Below are 18,004 nucleotides of genomic sequence, written 5' to 3'. Positions count from 1 at the left end.
ACGTATCTTCTGATGGGGCCATGCCTGTTCTCTCTTTTCAAAAATTAGGCACAGCAACGTGGGCAGTTCAGCGGTAATTTCCTTTTGTGCCAGTGCCAATCTTTATAGAATACGTGTTGTTAAATCCCTGCTGTCCCTACACAAAATCAAGAATCTGGCGATACGTTAAATCATTTGATGATTTTTTGGGGACCAGCAAATACAGCGGTAAAGAGACGTATTTTGATAAGAAGAAAAGTAAAATATATTTTTACAAGAAAGCCTGCTGCAGTGTTTTTTTCAAGGCTTCAATTAGGTACAGTGGTACCTCTACTTATGAACTTGAGAGCAGGTTCTTAAGTAGAAAAGTTTGTAAGAAGAAGCAATTTTATCCATAGGAATTAATGTAAAAGCAAATAATGCCTGCAATTGGGGAAACCACAGGAAGGGTGGAGGCCCTGTTTCCTCCCAGGAGATTCCTAGAGAGGCCCCACGGAGGCTTCTCCCTGCCTTTTCCGGCCCTGTTTCCTCCCAGAAGAGTCTTAGAGAGGCCCCACGGAGGCTTCTCCCTGCCTTTTCCGGCTCTGTTTCCTCCCAGGAGATTCCTAGAGAGGCCCCACGAAGGCTTCTCCCTGCCTTTTCCGGCCATTTCCTCTCAAGAGATTCCTAGAGAGGCCCCACGTTTCCGGCCCCGTTTCCTCCCAGGATATTCCTAGAGAGGCCCCACGGAGGCTTCTCCCTGCCTTTTCCGGCTGTTTCCTCCCAGAAGATTCCTAGAGAGGCCCCACGGAGGCTTCTCCCTGCCCTTTCCGTCCGTTTCCTCTCAGGAGATTCCTAGAGGCCCCACGTTTCCGGCCCTGTTTTCTCCCAGGAGATTCCTAGAGAGGCCCCAAAGAAAGAAACCCGTCGCTTGACGCAATCCCAAGGCCCCCAAAGAGGAACCTAGAAAGACAAAAGTCCATTTCTAAATTATATAACACTTTATTGCAGCATCGGCAAAGATCAGATTTCAGAAGCTGGTGAAGATCGGGTGTGTGTGTGTGTGTGTGTGGCATTGTTGCTGACGGTGTGCGTCGCGTGTGAAATGTTACAAGTCGTACAATCTCATTTGAAAAACAAAAAAAAAAGTCTACATGCAAAGAACTCAACGGTGGTCCAAAAGAATTTCAAAAGAAGCGGCGAGGAAAACAGAAACAAACAGAGGGAGGGTGAAAATCCCGAATAGCCTACGGACGTGTCCTTTAAACCGAACGTTACTACGCGCTATATGAAAGCCAACGAAAAAGGAAGAAGAAGAGGAGGAGGGAAAAAAAGGAAATTAAAGAAGCAAAAAATATCCCCGCCCCCACCCCACACAACTAGAACTAACAAAGATTGTCCAAAAAAAAGAGAAACAACCTGACCAGAGAAAACTTTTTTATCTCAATTTAGAAAAATAAAAATTCTACCTTTTCTGCCAACTATTTTTTTTAATCCTTTTTTTTCTCTTTTTTTTTTGTTTTGTTTTGTTTTTAAATATGTAGACACAGAGGCTTTATTATCAACCCATGAAAAAGTCAACAGAACATCCAGCTCCACTTTCCTGGCAATCTGTCTGTCATGCTGACGGGCACATTTTGGTTTCGCAATGATGCTATTTTTTTTAAAATGAGCTCCTCTCTATAAAGGACCCTCCGCTGGTCGTCAGGCTGTTGTTCGAAGCAACTTTTGGTCAATGCTCTCTTCCCCTCTCTCTCTTTCTTTCCCTCCCTCCATCCTTTCTTTCCCATCTACCTGCCACTTCCTGGAGAACGTCCCACCTGGTTTCTCCTCCCTTCGCCTCTCTCGCCTCCCCACGCGACCTGGAACAAATCCCTTTCCTATCCATCAGATCGTCGCCTTCCAAGGAAACCATCCGGCGTTTCGGTTAAATCCGTTGCCGTTTTTGCTTTTCCCGGGCGGTGTGTGGTGTGGAGGACTTCACTAGTCCTCGTTTTTATGACTTCTCCTCTCTAGAGCTGGCTCGCGCCCTGCCCAAAGAAAGCGCTACCTCCTGGCACACCGCCACGCGTCCTTCCGCGAAAACGCAGTTTATTATTAATTATCCTCAATTGTTTTATCCCACACCCCGTCCCAGACTTTAACCCACCAAAACTGTCTCTCTTTTCCGGCATAATCCATCTTAATTTTTTTTTTTTAAAAAAAGTTGCTCTTATTTCGTTTAACTGAACTGCTCCACCGGTCAAGTTAACCATCTCATTTATTCCATTCTCATGAAAAGGTTAACCCTCGCAGCACGTGGTATATCCGTAACAAGATGCTTATTATCATTATTATTGTTATCATTATTTTGGTTTCGACAGGCCACGACTGGAAGCTTCCACTATTTCTGGTTTTTTTTTTGTTTTTTTGTTTTTTTTGTTTTTTTAATAAGAGGCTGGTGCACAATCCTGCTCTACGGCCCCCAGCCTTCCCATGGCTCAACTCTCGTGAAGACTGACATGTTCAGGTGTGGCCGCTGCTCTCGGTTTAATTGCTGGAGGACTCCACTAATCCACAACATCGGAGAATACGGGACCTGATGTGAGATGATTCCTGCGGCTGGATCAACGTCTCCTGGAAAGGACGAGGGGGGAAATGGTCAGAAGGAACGGCGGAGAAATTTACTGTATTTTATGGAGTATAAGACGCCACTCATACAAATCTAATTAAATAAATTAAATTAAATAAATAACTCCACACACACACACACCCTAAGAGGGTGGAAATGTCGGTGCATCTTATACATCGAATGCAGCCATATTATCCCTTTAAAAAAAAAATTAAAAGATTCCTCAGTTCTGAGAAGTGTAGCGTCCAAACCCAACTATCTGTGGGGCATTGGACCGGAATATCTCCAGGACCGCCTTCTGCCGCACGAATCCCAGCCACCAGTTAGGTCCCACAGAGTTGGCCTTCTCCGGGTCCCGTCGACTAAGCAATGTTGTCTGGCGGGACCCAAGAGAAGAGCCTTCTCTGTGGCGGCCCTGACCCTCTGGAACCAGCTCCCCCCAGATATCAGAGTTGCCCCCACCCTCCTTGCCTTTCGCAAGCTCCTTAAGACCCACCTCTGTCGTCAGGCATGGGGGAATTGAAATTTCCCTTCCCCCTAGGCTTATAGAATTTATACATGGTATGTTTGTATGTATGAGTGGTCCTTTAAATTGGGGGGTTTTTTAGATTATTTTTAATATTAGATTTGTTTATATTGTCTTTTTATATTGTTGTTAGCCGCCCCGAGTCTGCGGAGAGGGGCGGCATACAAATCTAATCAATCAATCAATCAATCAATCAATCAATCTGCACAAAAATAACACAAAAGCTGCACAACTGACAGACACACAACACAGGAGCAAGCTGGACTTCACACAAGATGGGCGCTGCAACAAACAGGAGGAACCGTTCTGGTTGAATGGGTAACAAAAAATGCTTTAAAGAGGGGAGAAAATTGTCACAGCAGATAAACCTTTTCAAAGCATTTTTTACTACTGGTCCTGTAAGCCGGAAGCATTTGTTACTACCAGTTCGGGCGAACCAGCCCAAACCGGTAGCATTTAACTTCTGTCGGGCGGGGGGGGAGGGGTGTTCAGGGTGAACGTGGCATGATGCCACTCGTGGAGGCGCCTGTGAGGGCCTGAGCACTCTGCCACCGAAAATGGGCTCTCGAGCTCCATTTCGGCTGTGGCGGCCTCCTGCCAACATTCTGCTGGTGAAAACGGAGCCCCGGAGGGCCGCAGGCCAGTTCCTATGGGTCAAATTTAAGCACCCCCCGGGCCGGATCCGGCCCCTGGCCTTGAGTCTGATGCCCCCCACGCCTGGATTCTTACCTTCCACCAGTTTTAAAGATGAGATCGGCATTAGGGGCCCCCTTAGGATGCTGGTACCGAGGTCGCCGCTCTCGGTTTGTATTCGCCGGAGCAGGCCGCTGAGCCAAGGATTGCATCATTTCTGCGGATGGAAATTTTGTGGTCGAAAATCAAGGACTACCTGTACAGTGGTGCCTCTACTTACGAACTTAATTTGTTCCATGACCAGGTTTGTAAGAAGAAGCAATTTTTCCCATAGGAATCAATGCAAAAGCAAATAATGAGTGTGACTGGGGAAACCACAGGGAGGGTGGAGGCCCTGTTTCCTCCCAGGATATTCCTAGAGAGGCCCCATGGAGGCTTCTCCCTGCCTTTTCCAGCCCTATTTCCTCCCAGGAGATTCCTAGAGAGGCCCCATGGAGGCTTCTCCCTGCCTTTTCCAGCCCTATTTCCTCCCAGGAGATTCCTAGAGAGGCCCCATGGAGGCTTCTCCCTGCCTTTTCCAGCCCTATTTCCTCCCAGGAGATTCCTAGAGAGGCCCCATGGAGGCTTTTCCCTGCCTTTTCCAGCCCTATTTCCTCCCAGGAGATTCCTAGAGAGGCCCCATGGAGGCTTCTCCCTGCCTTTTCCGGCCCTGTTTCCCCCCAGGAGATTCCTAGAGAGGCCCAATAGAGGCTTCTCCCTGCCTTTTCTGGTTACAGTTTCGGAGACTCGGATTTGTAAGTGGAAAAAAAATCTTGAATACCTGGTTCTTATCTAGAAAAGTCCGTAGGTAGAGGCATTCTTAGGTAGAGGTACCACTATACAATAGATAAGATTACATATCAGAGGAAGGATATTTCTCCATATGAAATGATGCTTGGAATACCTTATCCTGGAGGAGAGTATTCCTAGGATAGAATGAAAGGATGCCTCCCTCCGTAAATATATACCAGGACTGTCCTGGTGTTTCTTCTCGTTTAAGGTCTGGAGAAGGAGACCTTAAACGAGAAGGAGAGGCGTGTGAAACAATCGTAACCGTGAACCCGTTTCCAGTGGGAGGACAATCCGTCGCTTTCTCTGTCGCCAATTTTGAACGGTCGCCGGTTGAACAGTTGCAAGCCGAGAACCAGCGTTATAAAGCTTTGAAGGCCAGCCTGCCTTTACCTTGATAGTCCTCTTGTTCCTGCCGTTCGTTGATGTCCAAGGTGAGCTTCTTCATCCGCATGCGCTCCTCCTGCTCCGCCTGCTGCTGGTTCCAGTGGTTTGCGGCCAGTTGAGAGGACATCGGCACGTTCAGGATTTTAAACTGAAAGAGCAGAAGCCGGTCTAAGAATCCAAAGACAGGGAGACGTTCCTGACTAAACGTCGCTTTTACAGGGCGGGAGAAGAGAACCCAGGAATTTTTTTCTGTCATTGGCACCACGACTTGGCACGTGTTACAGGTCCGGGGTATGTTTGGGAACTATGTTGTCAGGCCAAAGCCAGTGTTTGATTTGGAGACTTTGGCTTGTCACACATTACCATATTTTTCGGGGTATAAAAGAGGCTAAAAGAGGCTAAAATGTGGGTACGTCTTAAATATGCCCATGTCACACCAACACTCCGCAGTCTGCATTGGTTGCTGATCAGTTTCCGGTCACAATTCAAAGTGTTGGTTATGACCTATAAAGCCCTTCATGGCACTGGACCAGATTATCTCAGGGACCGCCTTCTGCCGCACGAATCCCAGCGTCTAGTTAGGTCCCACAGAGTGGATCTTCTCCGGGTCCCATCAACTAAACAATGTCGTTTGATGGGACCCAGGGGAAGAGCCTTCTCTGTGGCGGCCCCGGCCCTCTGGAACCAACTCCCCCCGGAGATTAGAATGGCCCCCACCCTCCTTGCCTTTCATAAGCTGCTTAAAACCCACCTCTGCCACCAGGCATGGGGGAACTGAGATACTCTTTCCCCCTAGGCCTCTACAATTTTATGCATGGTATGTCTGTATGTATGTTTGGTTTTTTTATAATAATAGGTTTTTAACTGTTTTTAGTATTGGATTGTTATTATATGCTGTTTTGTTATTGATGTTAGCCGCCCCGAGTCTTCGGAGAGGGGCGGCATACAAATCCAATAAATAGATAAATAGATAAATAGAGAAAGAAAGAAAGAAAGAAAGAAAGAAAGAAATACTCTGCATTTAGCTTTTCTCGAAGCTTTTTTCCCCCAGCCCTAACTACCGTGTTTCTTTTTACCCCCAAAAGCCCCACTACGTCTTACTTTCGGGGTATGTCTTACATTGGAAAAAAATTGAAAGGGTCGCGTTCCCGAAGGCATCTCCCCAGAGTCCAGAAGGGCAGCCGCGGGACAGGAGCCTCGTGAGCTCTTTTCCAAGTTCAACCTCAGGGCTCCAAGCGGCGTGCACGCGTGGAGCCGCAGACGCGCGTCGGGGAAGCGTGTGTCTGGGGGGGGAGGAGCCGCTCTGTGCAGTTGGGCAGCCCCACCTGCCTGCTGTAAAGGAGGTGGGCGAAGGAGGGTGCAGCTCCGGCCGCTCGCCTCGGAGCCGGTCGGCCTCGCTGGCCGCTTGCAGCCGAGCCTCGGCAGGACTCGGTTGCTGGGACGAGCGCCTTCGCTGCAAGCCGCCGCCCGCTCAGCTCGCTTCAGACCAGCGCCGTCCTTCGCTTTGCCAAGCCGGGCAAGAGGCGGTGGCGCCGCGGCGAGGCGAAGGCGCGCGCGGGGAGCTTGGAAGCGACGTCATCGGGCTCCCCCCCCCCCCGGCAATACCCCTGTGTTTCCCTGAAAGTAAGACATATGTCTTACTTTCAGGGTACGGCTTATATTAGCCGACCCCCCTGAAACCCCCGATACGTCTTACAATCGGGGGTGTCTTACTATCGGGGAAACGGGGTAGGTGCTAACGATCTTCCCAGCTCTTACCTTGCAGGCTCTTTCATTGTTACTCTCTGTGAAGAATGCTTTCCAAGCCCTAAGTCTTTGCAGGGGTTTTTTCCATTGCTCTACCTGCTTACAATGTTTCTTTCCAGCCCTAACTAGCTGCTAGCAATGTTCCCAGCTGTTACTTGCTTGCAAGCTCTTTCACTGTTACTCTCTGTGAAGAATATTTTCCAAGCCCTAAGTCTTTGCAGGGTTTTTTTCATTGCTCTACTTGCTTGCAATGTTTCTTTCCAGATGATGTTTCCAGCTCTTACTGGCTTGCAAGCTCTTTCATTGTTACCCTCCCCAAATAAGGGTTTTTAAAGCCCGAACCAGGGTATAAAATAATGTGCTGAAACTGACCAGACTAAGGACACTAGCCAGATGAATTCCCGGTAAGCAGATTCTTTCCCCTTTTTTCTTCCCCAAAAACTAAGGTGCGTCTTATACTCCGGTGCATATTATACTCCAAAAAACACCGTAGGCATTATATTCTTGCTATGAGAATTTGGGACGGAAGTAGAGATGTAGCCATAACAAATCCCTTCTAGATTCTCAAGGTCCTCCTTTGTCTGACATATGCCCGGAAGCTGATGGGAGTAACGGATGCGTTGGCATGAAGGAGAGTGGTCAACGTGATGAACTTGTGGGTGTGGGAACGAGATTTAAACCAGGTGGAGAAATCCTGGTAGACTTAGATTTCGGAATCTCGCAGATGTGACGACATGGCTCTGGTAATGAATTGGAAATTTGAGGAACGCTACGTCTCGGACTCTGGTTTAATTTCGGATGCTATTTGGAACCCTGAAAACTGTGTTTGGAATAGCGGCACGGTGAAGATTGACGGCAGAAAAAGACCTCCTGGTCCATCTAGTCTGTCCTTATACTATTTCCTGTATTTTATCTTAGGATGGATCTATGTTTATCCCAGGCATGTTTAAATTCAGTGACTGTGGATTTACCCACCATGTCTGCTGGAAGTTTGTTCCAAGCATCTACTACTCTTTCTGTAAAATAATATTTTCTCACGTTGCTTCTGACCTTTTCCCCAACTAACCTCAGATTGTGTCCCCTTGTTCTTGTGTTCACTTTCCTATTAAAAACACTTCCCTCCTGGACCTTATTTAACCCTTTAACATGTTTAAATATTTCGATCCTGTCCCCCCTTTTCCTTCTGTCCTCCAGACTATGCAGATTGAGTTCATTAAGTCTTTCCTGATACATTTTATGCTTAAGACCTTCCACCATTCTTGTAGCCTGTCTTTGGACCCATTCAATTTTGTCAGTATCTTTTTGTAGGTGAGGACCGAGGATGCCTCATTTCAACCCTGAGCTGCAAATATGAGCTGGGGTTGCGCAGCAGGTAGAGTGCTGTACTGCAGGCCACTGAAGCTGACTGTAGATCTGAAGGTCAGCGGTTCAAATCTCATCACCGGCTCAAGGTTGACTCAGCCTTCCATCCTTCCGAGGTGGGTCAAGTGAGGACCCGGATTGTGGGGGCAATAGGCTGGCTTTGTTTAAAAGGATAACATGTTGTAAGCCGCCCTGAGTCTAAGGAGATGGGCGGCATAAAAATAGAATAGATAGATGGATAGATGGATAGATAGATAGATAGATAGATAGATAGATAGATAGATAGATAGATAGATAGATAGATAGATAATTCCCCTTAATCAGAATGCATTTTGTACCTGTTTAGAATACGCAATGAATCTGAAAGGTCAGGGAATAGCCAAAGGGCGACCGGTGCAACCAGGCCTCTCCTTACCTGCTGCTTGTTGCCCTTCCGGGTCAGCATGACGAAAGGCATGGTGTCTCCCAATTCGGACTCCCCCTCCCCGCCCCCGAGGGGGGGTCCTTTCTTCAGCTGGCTCTTGAGGTGCAAAGGGATGGCCACGTCCAGTTGGTGCACTTTCACGGACTCCCCGCTTCTTTGCTGCCAAGGGGTGAAAAATAAAAGATTCTAGATCAGGAGTCTCCAACTTTAAGACTTGCCAGGACTTCAACTCCCAGAATCCCCTGAGAGTCTTAAAGCTGACCCCTGTTCTAGAGCCCTCCTGAAAGGCCTGAAGACCAAGAGAAGAGGAAATCAGGATTGAATTAGAAGTGTATTAATAGAGAACCATATAAAGATAAATAAATGGATAAATAAGATAATAGATTAAAGGAATTTATATGGAATAAAGCCGTGTTTCCCAACCTTGGCCACTTGAAGATATTTGGACTTCAATTCCCAGAATTCCCCAGCCAGTGAATGCTGGCTGGGAAATTCTGGGAGTTGAAGTCCAGATATCTTCAAGTTGCCAAGGTTGGGAAACACTGGAATAAAGTATGAAAAAAAATGTAAGACCGTGTAAAAGAACTCAGGGTTGCTGGAAGACCATCCCAGAAAAATGGAGGAAGGGAAGAGAGGAGTTAGAAGAAAGGAGAAAGAGAGAGGAGGAGGAAGAAGAAAGGAGAAGAAGGGAGAAGAGAGTAAGGAGGGAAGGTAGGAGGGGAAGTAGGGGAGAGGAGAAGGAGAGAGGGAAGGGAAGTAGGTTTAGAAAGAGGAAGGGGAAGGGAAGAAAAAAGAAAGGAGATGAGGAAAGATGAGAGGAGAAGAGAGTAAGAAGGCAGGAGGAGAAGTAGGGAAAAGAAGGAGAGAGGAGAGGGAAGTAGAAATAGAATAGAACAGAACAGAAGAAAGAATAGAATAGAATAGAATAGAGCCAGGTTTTACATTTTGCACAATCGTATTAAAAATCAAATCTGTTACCTGTAAATTTTCCAGCATCATTTTATCTAAGGCCTGAATAAAATCTTCATCTTCGGCGCATGGGACTCGCTTCAGCCCACCTCCTTTAATCATTACTTCCTGAGAGAGAGAGATACATATATATATAAAAAGAGGATTTAAAAAGAAAACAGGACCATTTGGGGAAGTTTTGGTTGATGTGTATTTTCTGCCAAGTAGAAAAGGCCAATAGATTGGCTTTCTCCCATAAAGAACTGGCCGTCTGCGGTGATTCTCAGCCATTCAGTTCACAGATTATATTTCCAGTGTTAGATTATTATTATTATTATGCTGGATTTCGTATTTCATCCCCAGTCGGGCGCTTCCCAAGCACCTAGGACTGCGTGATGTAGCGGCGAATTATGTTTGCCCATCCCAGTGAAGCGGCCTTTTGCAATTGACAGATGGAGATGTTGTCAATTCTGATGGTTTTCAAATGTCCACTGAGATCCTTTGGCCCTGCGCCCAGCGTGCCAAGTACCACTGGGACCACTTTCACTGGCTTATGCCAGAGTTGCTGCAGATTATTATTATTATTTTTATTATATTTATTATTATTGTTGTTGTTGTTGTTATTACTATTATTATAACAATTCAGGCAAGCGTAATACTCTGCCTTCTATAATGATGTACACCCTGAATATACACTGCTCCAAAAAATAAAGGGAACTCTTAAACAACACAATATAACTCCAAGTAAATCAAACTTCTGTGAAATCAAACTGTCCACTTAGGAAGCAACACAGATGGACCATCAATTTCACCTGCTGTTGTGCACATTCAACTTTGTACAGAACAAAGGATTCAATGAGAATATGTCATTCATTCAGATCTAGGATGTGTTCTTTGAGTGTTCCCTTTATTTTTTTGAGCCGTGTATATATATATATATACATATATACCGTGTTCTCTTCATCTGTTTCGTTCTCCTTATTAGAGTCAGTAAGATAATCGGTATTTTCTTCCTCCTCCTCTTCTCCTTCGTCATCGTCATTCTCCGACCCCTCCTGAAAAGATCAAGAGATTTAACGTACAGGCCAAAGTTTCGTTTTAAGGTGAGTTGCGCCAAATGCCGCCTTCAAAGCCTTTGTACACAAGCTTTGCTGAATTTAATCTAAGACCTATTAGAACTAAGAATAAATTTCCTGACAGAACAAAAAACCATTCTATTCTATTTGAATTATATTCTATTCTGAATTATATTCCATTCTATTTCCTATTCTATTTCTATTCTATTCTGCATTCTGTTCTATTCTGCATTCTATTTTATTCTGCATTCTATTCTGAATTCTATTCTATTTTCTATTCTATTTTTTATTCTATTCTGCATTCCATTCCATTCCTACCCTCAAAACGTCGCTACAGAGCCCTGCACACCAAGACAACTAGACACACGAACAGTTTTTTTCCAAACGCCATCACTCTACTAAACAAATAATTCCCTCAACACTGTCAGACTTTCTACTAAATCTGCACTTCTATTCTACTAGTTTTTCTCATCATTCCTTTCACCCATTTCCTCCCATGTTGACTGTATGACTGTAACTTGTTGCGTATATCCTAAGATTTTTATTAATATTGCTTCCTCCTTGCTTATTTGACCCCTATGACAATCATTAAGTGTCGTACCACATGATTCTTGACAAATGTATATTTTATTTTATGTACGCTGAGAGCATATGCACCAAAGACAAATTCCTTGTGTGTCCAATCACACTTGGCCAATAAAAATTCTATTCTATTCTATTCTATTCATGATATTTTGGCAATTCTTTCAGAGACAAGGGACGGGATTCTAATGAAAACTGCGTACAATGGGTCACAGAATCACAAAATTACCCAATATTCTCACCTGGATTTCAGAAACTGCCCTTTAGTAAATTTACCATAGCTGGGAGCAGAGTCGCCATCGGATATGGTTAAAGATGGCAGCCACGCGGTGCAAATCCATTCCCACCTTCTTGGCAAGCGCCCCTAATGTCATTGTCATTATTCCTACTATATCTTGTGAATACTCTGGGCGGGAATGAGCATGGCCCAAATTATACATAATACGGTCTCCTCAACTGTGTTGAGTTGTAGGCTTTAAGCATAACAGATATTTGTTTGTGAATTGGGAGCAGTTGGCATAGAGCAGTGGTTCCCAACCTTGGCCACTTGAAGGTATCTGGACTTCAACTCCCAGAATTCCCCAGCCAGCATTCGCTGGCTGTGGAATTCTGGGAGTTGAAGTCCAGATACCTTCAAGTGGCCAAGGTTGGGAAACACTGGCGTAGAGCTCTCTCAGCCACTCCTCCAAACTCTCCTTAAGAAAGTTGTGAGCAGAGAGAATCACCTCCTCCTCTGGCTCGTTAATTTCGCTCTCATTTCCAGATTGTTCTTCGATCTCCACTCCACCTTCCTCTTCGTCCTCCTCCTCCTCCAGGTTCTCTCCTTCAGTCATGGAATCCTTAGAGTCTTTGTCGTTCATAAGACCTAAAAGGGAGGGGGGGAGAAGAAACAAATGTGTGTGTGGGGGGGGGTTTAAATTAAAAGTTTTACAAAGAGCAGAAAAATGAAATACAGATCGATAAAGAGACAGAAAAAGGAGGGAAGGAAGGAATGGAGGAAAGGAGGAAGGAAGGAAGGAAGAAAGGAAGGGAAAGAAAGAGAGAGAGAGAGAAAGAAAGAAAGAAAGAAAGTAGGAAGGGAATGGAGGAAAGGAGGAAGGAAGGAAGGAAGGAAGGGAAAGAAAGAGAGAGAAAGAAAGAAAGAAGGAAGGAAGGGAAAGAAAGAGAGAGAGAGAGAAAGAAAGAAAGAAGGAAGGAAGGAAGGGAAAGAAAGAGAGGGAGAGAGAAAGAAAGAAAGAAAGAAGGAAGGAAGGGAAAGAAAGAGAGAGAGAGAGACAGAAAGAAAGAAGGAAGGAAGGAAGGGAAAGAAAGAGAGGGAGAGAGAAAGAAAGAAGGAAGGTAGGAAGGGAATGGAGGGAGTGAGGAAGAAAGAAAGAAAGAAAGAAAGAAGGGAAAGAAAGAGACACAGAGAAAGAAAGAAAGAAGGAAGGAAGGAAGGAAGGAAGGAAGGAAGGGAAAGAAAGAGAGAGAGAGACAGAAAGAAAGAAGGAAGGGAAAGAAAGAGAGAGAAAGAAAGAAGGAAGGTAGGAAGGGAATGGAGGGAGGAAGAAAGAAAGAAAGAAAGAAAGAAAGAAAGAAAGAAAGAAAGAAAGAAGGGGAGGGAGGAATGGAACCAAGGAAAAAAGGTAAGAAAGAAAGTTTCAAATTTTATTTTGCAGTAAGCATTAAGTTCAATTACAAAATAATTTCTGACTCTACAAGTACAAAAAAGCTCATTTTTTTCCTAGTTACCCAGAACTTTTTACCCCATTATCAAAATCACAAATCCTAAGTGCACTTTTCCATTTCACGCAAAAATCCTACAATAGGTTTTCAGACAGCCCTATAAATGTGGGTATTTTTCCCCCCTCTGGGAAAAAAAATAAGAAGTTAATTTAACCTCCTCTGTGAATGCCATCACTTCTCCAGTGTGGGTTGTGTCAAAGCTTGTCACTTTTGAGTGTATTAATAGCCTCACTGTAGTTGTCTACATTGAGACAAGAGTCTTCTTAGTTTCCTGTGGACACTGAGAAACATCTCTGGCTTCCATGGCAAGAATGAAGGCAGGGATTTGTTTTCATCCTAAAATTATGACCTGGCTTAATTACAAGGAGGTTGGCAGTGTTAAAATCAACGAGACCTACCCTGAGCTACACCAAGCTGTATAGTTTGAGATCACCCCCATACTGAGTATTTTGGGGGGGGGGGAGGATGTGTGTAGGGTTTTGTGTTTGTGTGTGTGTGTGTGTGTTTGAAGACTGCAAATGAATAGGTAACAACAACAAAAGAAATGTTGTCACTTGTAATTTGTTTTCTTTTTTTTTAATCCACAGCCACAATTTGTCTTCTGGTTACTCAAATTACGCACCGGAGGGCAGGACAAGAAGCAATGGGTGGAAACTAAGCAAGAAGAGAAGCAACTTAGAACTAAGGAGAAATTTCCTGTCACTTAGAGCAATTAACAGAAACTTAGAAGTCTGACGGCAGAAAAAGACCTCATGGTCCATCTAGTCTGCCCTTGTACTCTTTTCTGTATTTTATCTTAGGATGGATATAGGTTTATCCCAGGCATGGAAGGTTGTTCCAAGCATCTACTGCTCTTTCAATGAGATAATATTTTCTCATGTTAGAAACATAGAAGACTGACGGCAGAAAAAGACCCCATGGTCCATCTAGTCTGCCCTTATACTATTTCCTGTGTTTTTATCTTAGGATGGATATATGTTTATCCCAGGCAGGTTTAAATTCAGTGACTGTGGATTGACCAACCACGTCTGCTGGAAGTTTGTTCCAAGGATCTACTGCTCTTTCAGTGAAATAATATTTTCTCATGTTGCTTTTGATCTTTCCCCCAACTAACTTCAGATTGTGTCCATTTGTTCTTGGGTTCACTTTCCTATTAAAAACACTTCCCCCCTGGACCTTATTTAACCCTTTAACATATTTAAATGTTTGGATCATGTCCCCCCTTTCCCTTCTGTCCTCCAGACTATACTCTATAATCAGGGGAACAGCTTGTTTCCAGAGATTGTGAATACTGCAACACTGGAAGATTTTAAGAAAAGACTGGGCAGCCATTTGTCTAGAATGGTATCGGGCAGTGATGGCAAAGCTTTTTCTCTTTGAGTGCCAGCAGCACAGCAGCTTAGTTTAACTTCAGTTAAGTACTCCCTCCTGCCCTTATGCAGATGAGAGAAAAACTCATACCCACTTACCCAGAGACATCTCAAAATTATAAACAGTTTATTTATTTTATTTATTTATTTATTTATTATTTAGATTTGTATGCCGCCCCTCTCCGCAGACTCGGGGCGGCTCACAGCAAGATACAGCAATCATGACAAATCCAAATAAATTTAAAATATTTAAAAATATTTAAAAAACAGTGCTATCAAGATTACCAACTATATATCAAAATGGGAATTTCGGCTCCTTCTGGCCTTGAAATGTCAATCTTAGCCGCCCCGAGTCTTCGGAGAGGGGCAGCATACAAATCTAATTAATAATAATAATAATAATAATAATAATAATAATAATAATAATAATCTTACCTAATTTGATTAAGAATTCCCTTTCCAGCTCTTGTACCTGCCTCACGGATTCTTCCAGAGAATTGCAGAGTTTTATCTTTGGTCTCAGCAGTTCTAACGTGTCACTGATCATATAGTCAATGTCTATGGGGAAGAGGTGGTCCTTTGTCCATATGTCCAGGCTTTTCTTCCACCAAACATACCTCTGGAGTGGGGGGTAAAAACACACAACACACACAGGAAACACAAAAATATCACCCAGCTTCTCCAAGTTTGTCAAATCAGTCAGGAATTCCTTTTCAGCAAGCAGGTTAATGTTTCAAAAAATCTTGCATAAAACAAGGGACTGTCTCAAAGATATCAGTGATTGTTTGATAAGGATAAAGGATCCTTCCTTCCATCCTTCTTCCCTCCCTTTCTCTTTCCTTCCTTTCTTTCTTTTTCTTCCTTCCTTCCTCTTTCTTTCCTCCCTTCGCTTTCCTTCCCTCCATTTCTCTTTCCTTCCTTTCTTTCTCTTTCCTTCCTTTCTTTCTTTTTCTTCCTTCCTTCCTCTTTCTTTCCTCCCTTTGCTTTCCTTCCCTCCCTTTCTCTTTCCTTCCTTCCTTTCCTTCCTCTTTCCTTCCTTCCTTCCTTCCTTTCCTTCCTCTTCCCTCCCTCCCACCCTTCCTGGGATAAACATAGATCCATCCTAAGATAAAATACAGGAAATAGTATAAGGGCAGACTAGATGGACCATGAGGTCTTTTTCTGCCATCAATCTTCTATGTTTCTATGTTTCCTTCCTTCCCAAAGTCCATGTTTTGTTGGTGGGGGGTTTCAGGAGGCCAACGCAGCCCAAAACAGAGCTGGGGAACTTGCTAGCAAACTGCTTGTGCCACTGCAGGCGCCCCCATCACTGAACTGACCACGCCCAACAAAGCCACCCCCCACCCCCTCAATTAAATCGAATCTGACACCCCTGAATGACGCAATTCTTATCCGGGTCAATTTTTGTCGATTTTATTTAGCAGTGGGAGACAAGCATTAGCGGAGAGTTTGTAAAGCGGAGACCGTGAGATCGGAGGGGGAGGGGGGGGTTTAACCCTACCTGGAAGTAGACCAAGAAGCAGTCGAGTTTCCGCTTGCTGGATCCCCGGTCAAAGTACTGCCCGCAGGTGTCCAGGATGGTACAGACCAGTCTGATGCGGAAAAGGTGCTCCGGAGGATCCAGGAGACTGGACGTCCCATCGGAGTTTACCCCAAACAACGTGAACGAGTACAGAGTCCGAAAGATGACCGCCGATTCGACCATCCTGTAGTTGTACAGCTCGCCCAGGAACTTCGCACTGCTGATCCTCCGCTGATTGAATTTGGGCTGATTGACCTTCAAGGGAACGGGGAGGAGGGGGGGGGAAAGCAGAATTAAGGTTCTTTCCTATTTGTAGCTCAGGAGTGAAATGAGGGGTCCCTGGAATTGATGGTCGCTGACTTTAGGGGGTTTTATGGAATGGAATGGGATAGAATAGAATAAGAATTTAGAATAGAATATGAAAACAGAACAGAATAGAATGGAAAGAATAGAATAGAATAGAAAGAATAGAAGAATAAAATAGAATCAGTAGAATAAATAGAATAGAATAGAATAAGAATTTAAAATAGAATAAAAATTTAGAATAGAATAAGAAAATAGAATAGAAGAACAGAATAGAAAGAATAGAATAGAATAAGAATTTAGAATAGAATAAGAAAACAGAATATAATAGAATGGAAAGAATAAAATAGAATAGAATTGAATAAATAGACCAGAATAGAAATAATAGAAGAATAGAATAGAATCAGTAGAATAGAAAGAATAGAATAGAATAAGAATTTAAAATAGGATAAAATTTTAGAATAGAATAAGAAAATAGTCAATATTTTCACCGCCCTCTTTTTGACCATTTATTTTCTTCCTTAACATATGAAAGCCACCAAGGAGAACTTAAAACTTTTAATATAAATATACTTCAGCTTTATTTTTATAGTCGGAGCAACTTTTTAAAGTACTTTACCTCCATCCCTAATATAATGTCCTCTAGAACTCAGTCCACGAGATGAATTAAAACATCCTCTTGATAAACTATTACAGTCAAACTATTCACTAAGGCTGCATTACTATTACTATTGGTCTTCTCATCATTCCTATCACCCATTTCCTCCCACTTAGGACTGTATGACTGTAACTTGTTTGTAGTCCTACTATTTGTTTGTTTGTTTGTTTATTTATTTATTTATTTATTAGATTTGTATGCCGCCCCTCTCCCAAGACTCGGGGCGGCCAACAACAATATAAAAAGACAATGTAAACAAATCTAATATTAAAAATAATCTAAAAAACCCCAATTTAAAGAACCGCTCATAGATTACAAGCATACCATGTATAAATTCTATAAGCCTAGGGGGAAGGGAAAGTCTCAATTCCCCCATGCCTGACGACAGAGGTGGGTTTTAAGGAGCTTGCGAAAGGCAAGGAGGGTGGGGGCAACTCTGATATCTGGTTCCAGAGGGCCGGGGCCGCCACAGAGAAGGCTCTTCTCCTGGGTCCCGCCAAACGACATTGCTTAGTCGACGGGACCCAGATAAGGCCAACTCTGTGGGACCTAACCGGTCGCTGGGATCCGTGCGGCAGAAGGATATTAATATACTAATATTATATTAATTATTAGTATATTAAATATATTAATATTATATTAATATTATTTCCTGAGTGCTTATTTGTATCCTATGACAATCATTAAGTGTTGTGTCTTGTGATTCTTGACAAATGTCTCTTTTCTTTTATGTCCACTGAGAGCATCTGCACCAAGTGTCCAATCACACTTAGCCAATAAAGAATTCCATTCTATTCTATTCTTTTATTTTTATAGCCGGAGCAGCTTTTTAAAGTACTTTACCTCCATCCCTAATCGAATATCTTCCAGAACTCCGTCCACCACGTGAATTCCGACATCCTCTTGATACAGGACCAATCCTGCCAGCAGGTTGGCTACACAGTGAATGCTGTTATATTTCACATTCCAAATGTTGATCATGCAGCATATCACGTAATCCTTCACTTCGTGGTCATGCCAAGGCAGTTTGCGCATTTGTCTCAGGACCTGAGCAAAATTGTGAAGAATCTTATATAACTCAAGAGTTGGGTTTTTTTTAAAGCCAGATGCATACATTTAGTTGGTTGTTAGGAGTAAAAATTATCTAATTTTAAAAACAATAAAATAAAACTCCTCAACATAATTTAAGAGGAAGATATACACAACAGAAATTCTGATCAAAACTGACACAATCTCTGTCTGAGTTCAATCCATCTGATAATTACCGACAATATACCAATAACATCACTCACAAATATCTTTTATCCACAAAATTAATAAACATAACCAAACTAAGTTGTCACAA

At 43.5% G+C, this 18,004-nt stretch overlaps 1 protein-coding gene across 3 annotated transcripts in view; it reads right to left on the bottom strand.

Moving 5' to 3' along the window:
- Window positions 1-940: 940 nt before the first annotated feature.
- The window catches only part of UPF2 (UPF2 regulator of nonsense mediated mRNA decay), a 56,523-nt gene continuing 39,459 nt past the window's right edge, over window positions 941-18,004 (bottom strand). For 2 of the 3 annotated variants that reach the window (XM_070755034.1, XM_070755035.1), the window contains 10 exons: window positions 17,503-17,706; window positions 15,678-15,953; window positions 14,612-14,795; window positions 11,807-11,946; window positions 10,374-10,478; window positions 9,454-9,552; window positions 8,467-8,634; window positions 4,950-5,091; window positions 3,825-3,945; window positions 941-2,574 (listed from right to left, as the gene is read on the bottom strand). In XM_070755034.1, coding sequence (XP_070611135.1) covers window positions 2,565-2,574; window positions 3,825-3,945; window positions 4,950-5,091; window positions 8,467-8,634; window positions 9,454-9,552; window positions 10,374-10,478; window positions 11,807-11,946; window positions 14,612-14,795; window positions 15,678-15,953; window positions 17,503-17,706 — 1,449 coding nt within the window. In that variant the 3' untranslated portion in view covers window positions 941-2,564. Of the gene's footprint in view, window positions 2,575-3,820; window positions 3,946-4,949; window positions 5,092-8,466; window positions 8,635-9,453; window positions 9,553-10,373; window positions 10,479-11,806; window positions 11,947-14,611; window positions 14,796-15,677; window positions 15,954-17,502; window positions 17,707-18,004 lie in introns of those variants that run through there. The other variant, XM_070755036.1, reaches the window with a different exon arrangement.

This window comes from Erythrolamprus reginae, chromosome 6 (genome assembly GCF_031021105.1).
Source record: "Erythrolamprus reginae isolate rEryReg1 chromosome 6, rEryReg1.hap1, whole genome shotgun sequence".
Taxonomy (NCBI): Eukaryota; Metazoa; Chordata; class Lepidosauria; order Squamata; family Dipsadidae; genus Erythrolamprus; species Erythrolamprus reginae.
Note: the sequence above shows the minus strand (reverse complement) of the source record. Positions and strands in the feature narration are given on the sequence as shown.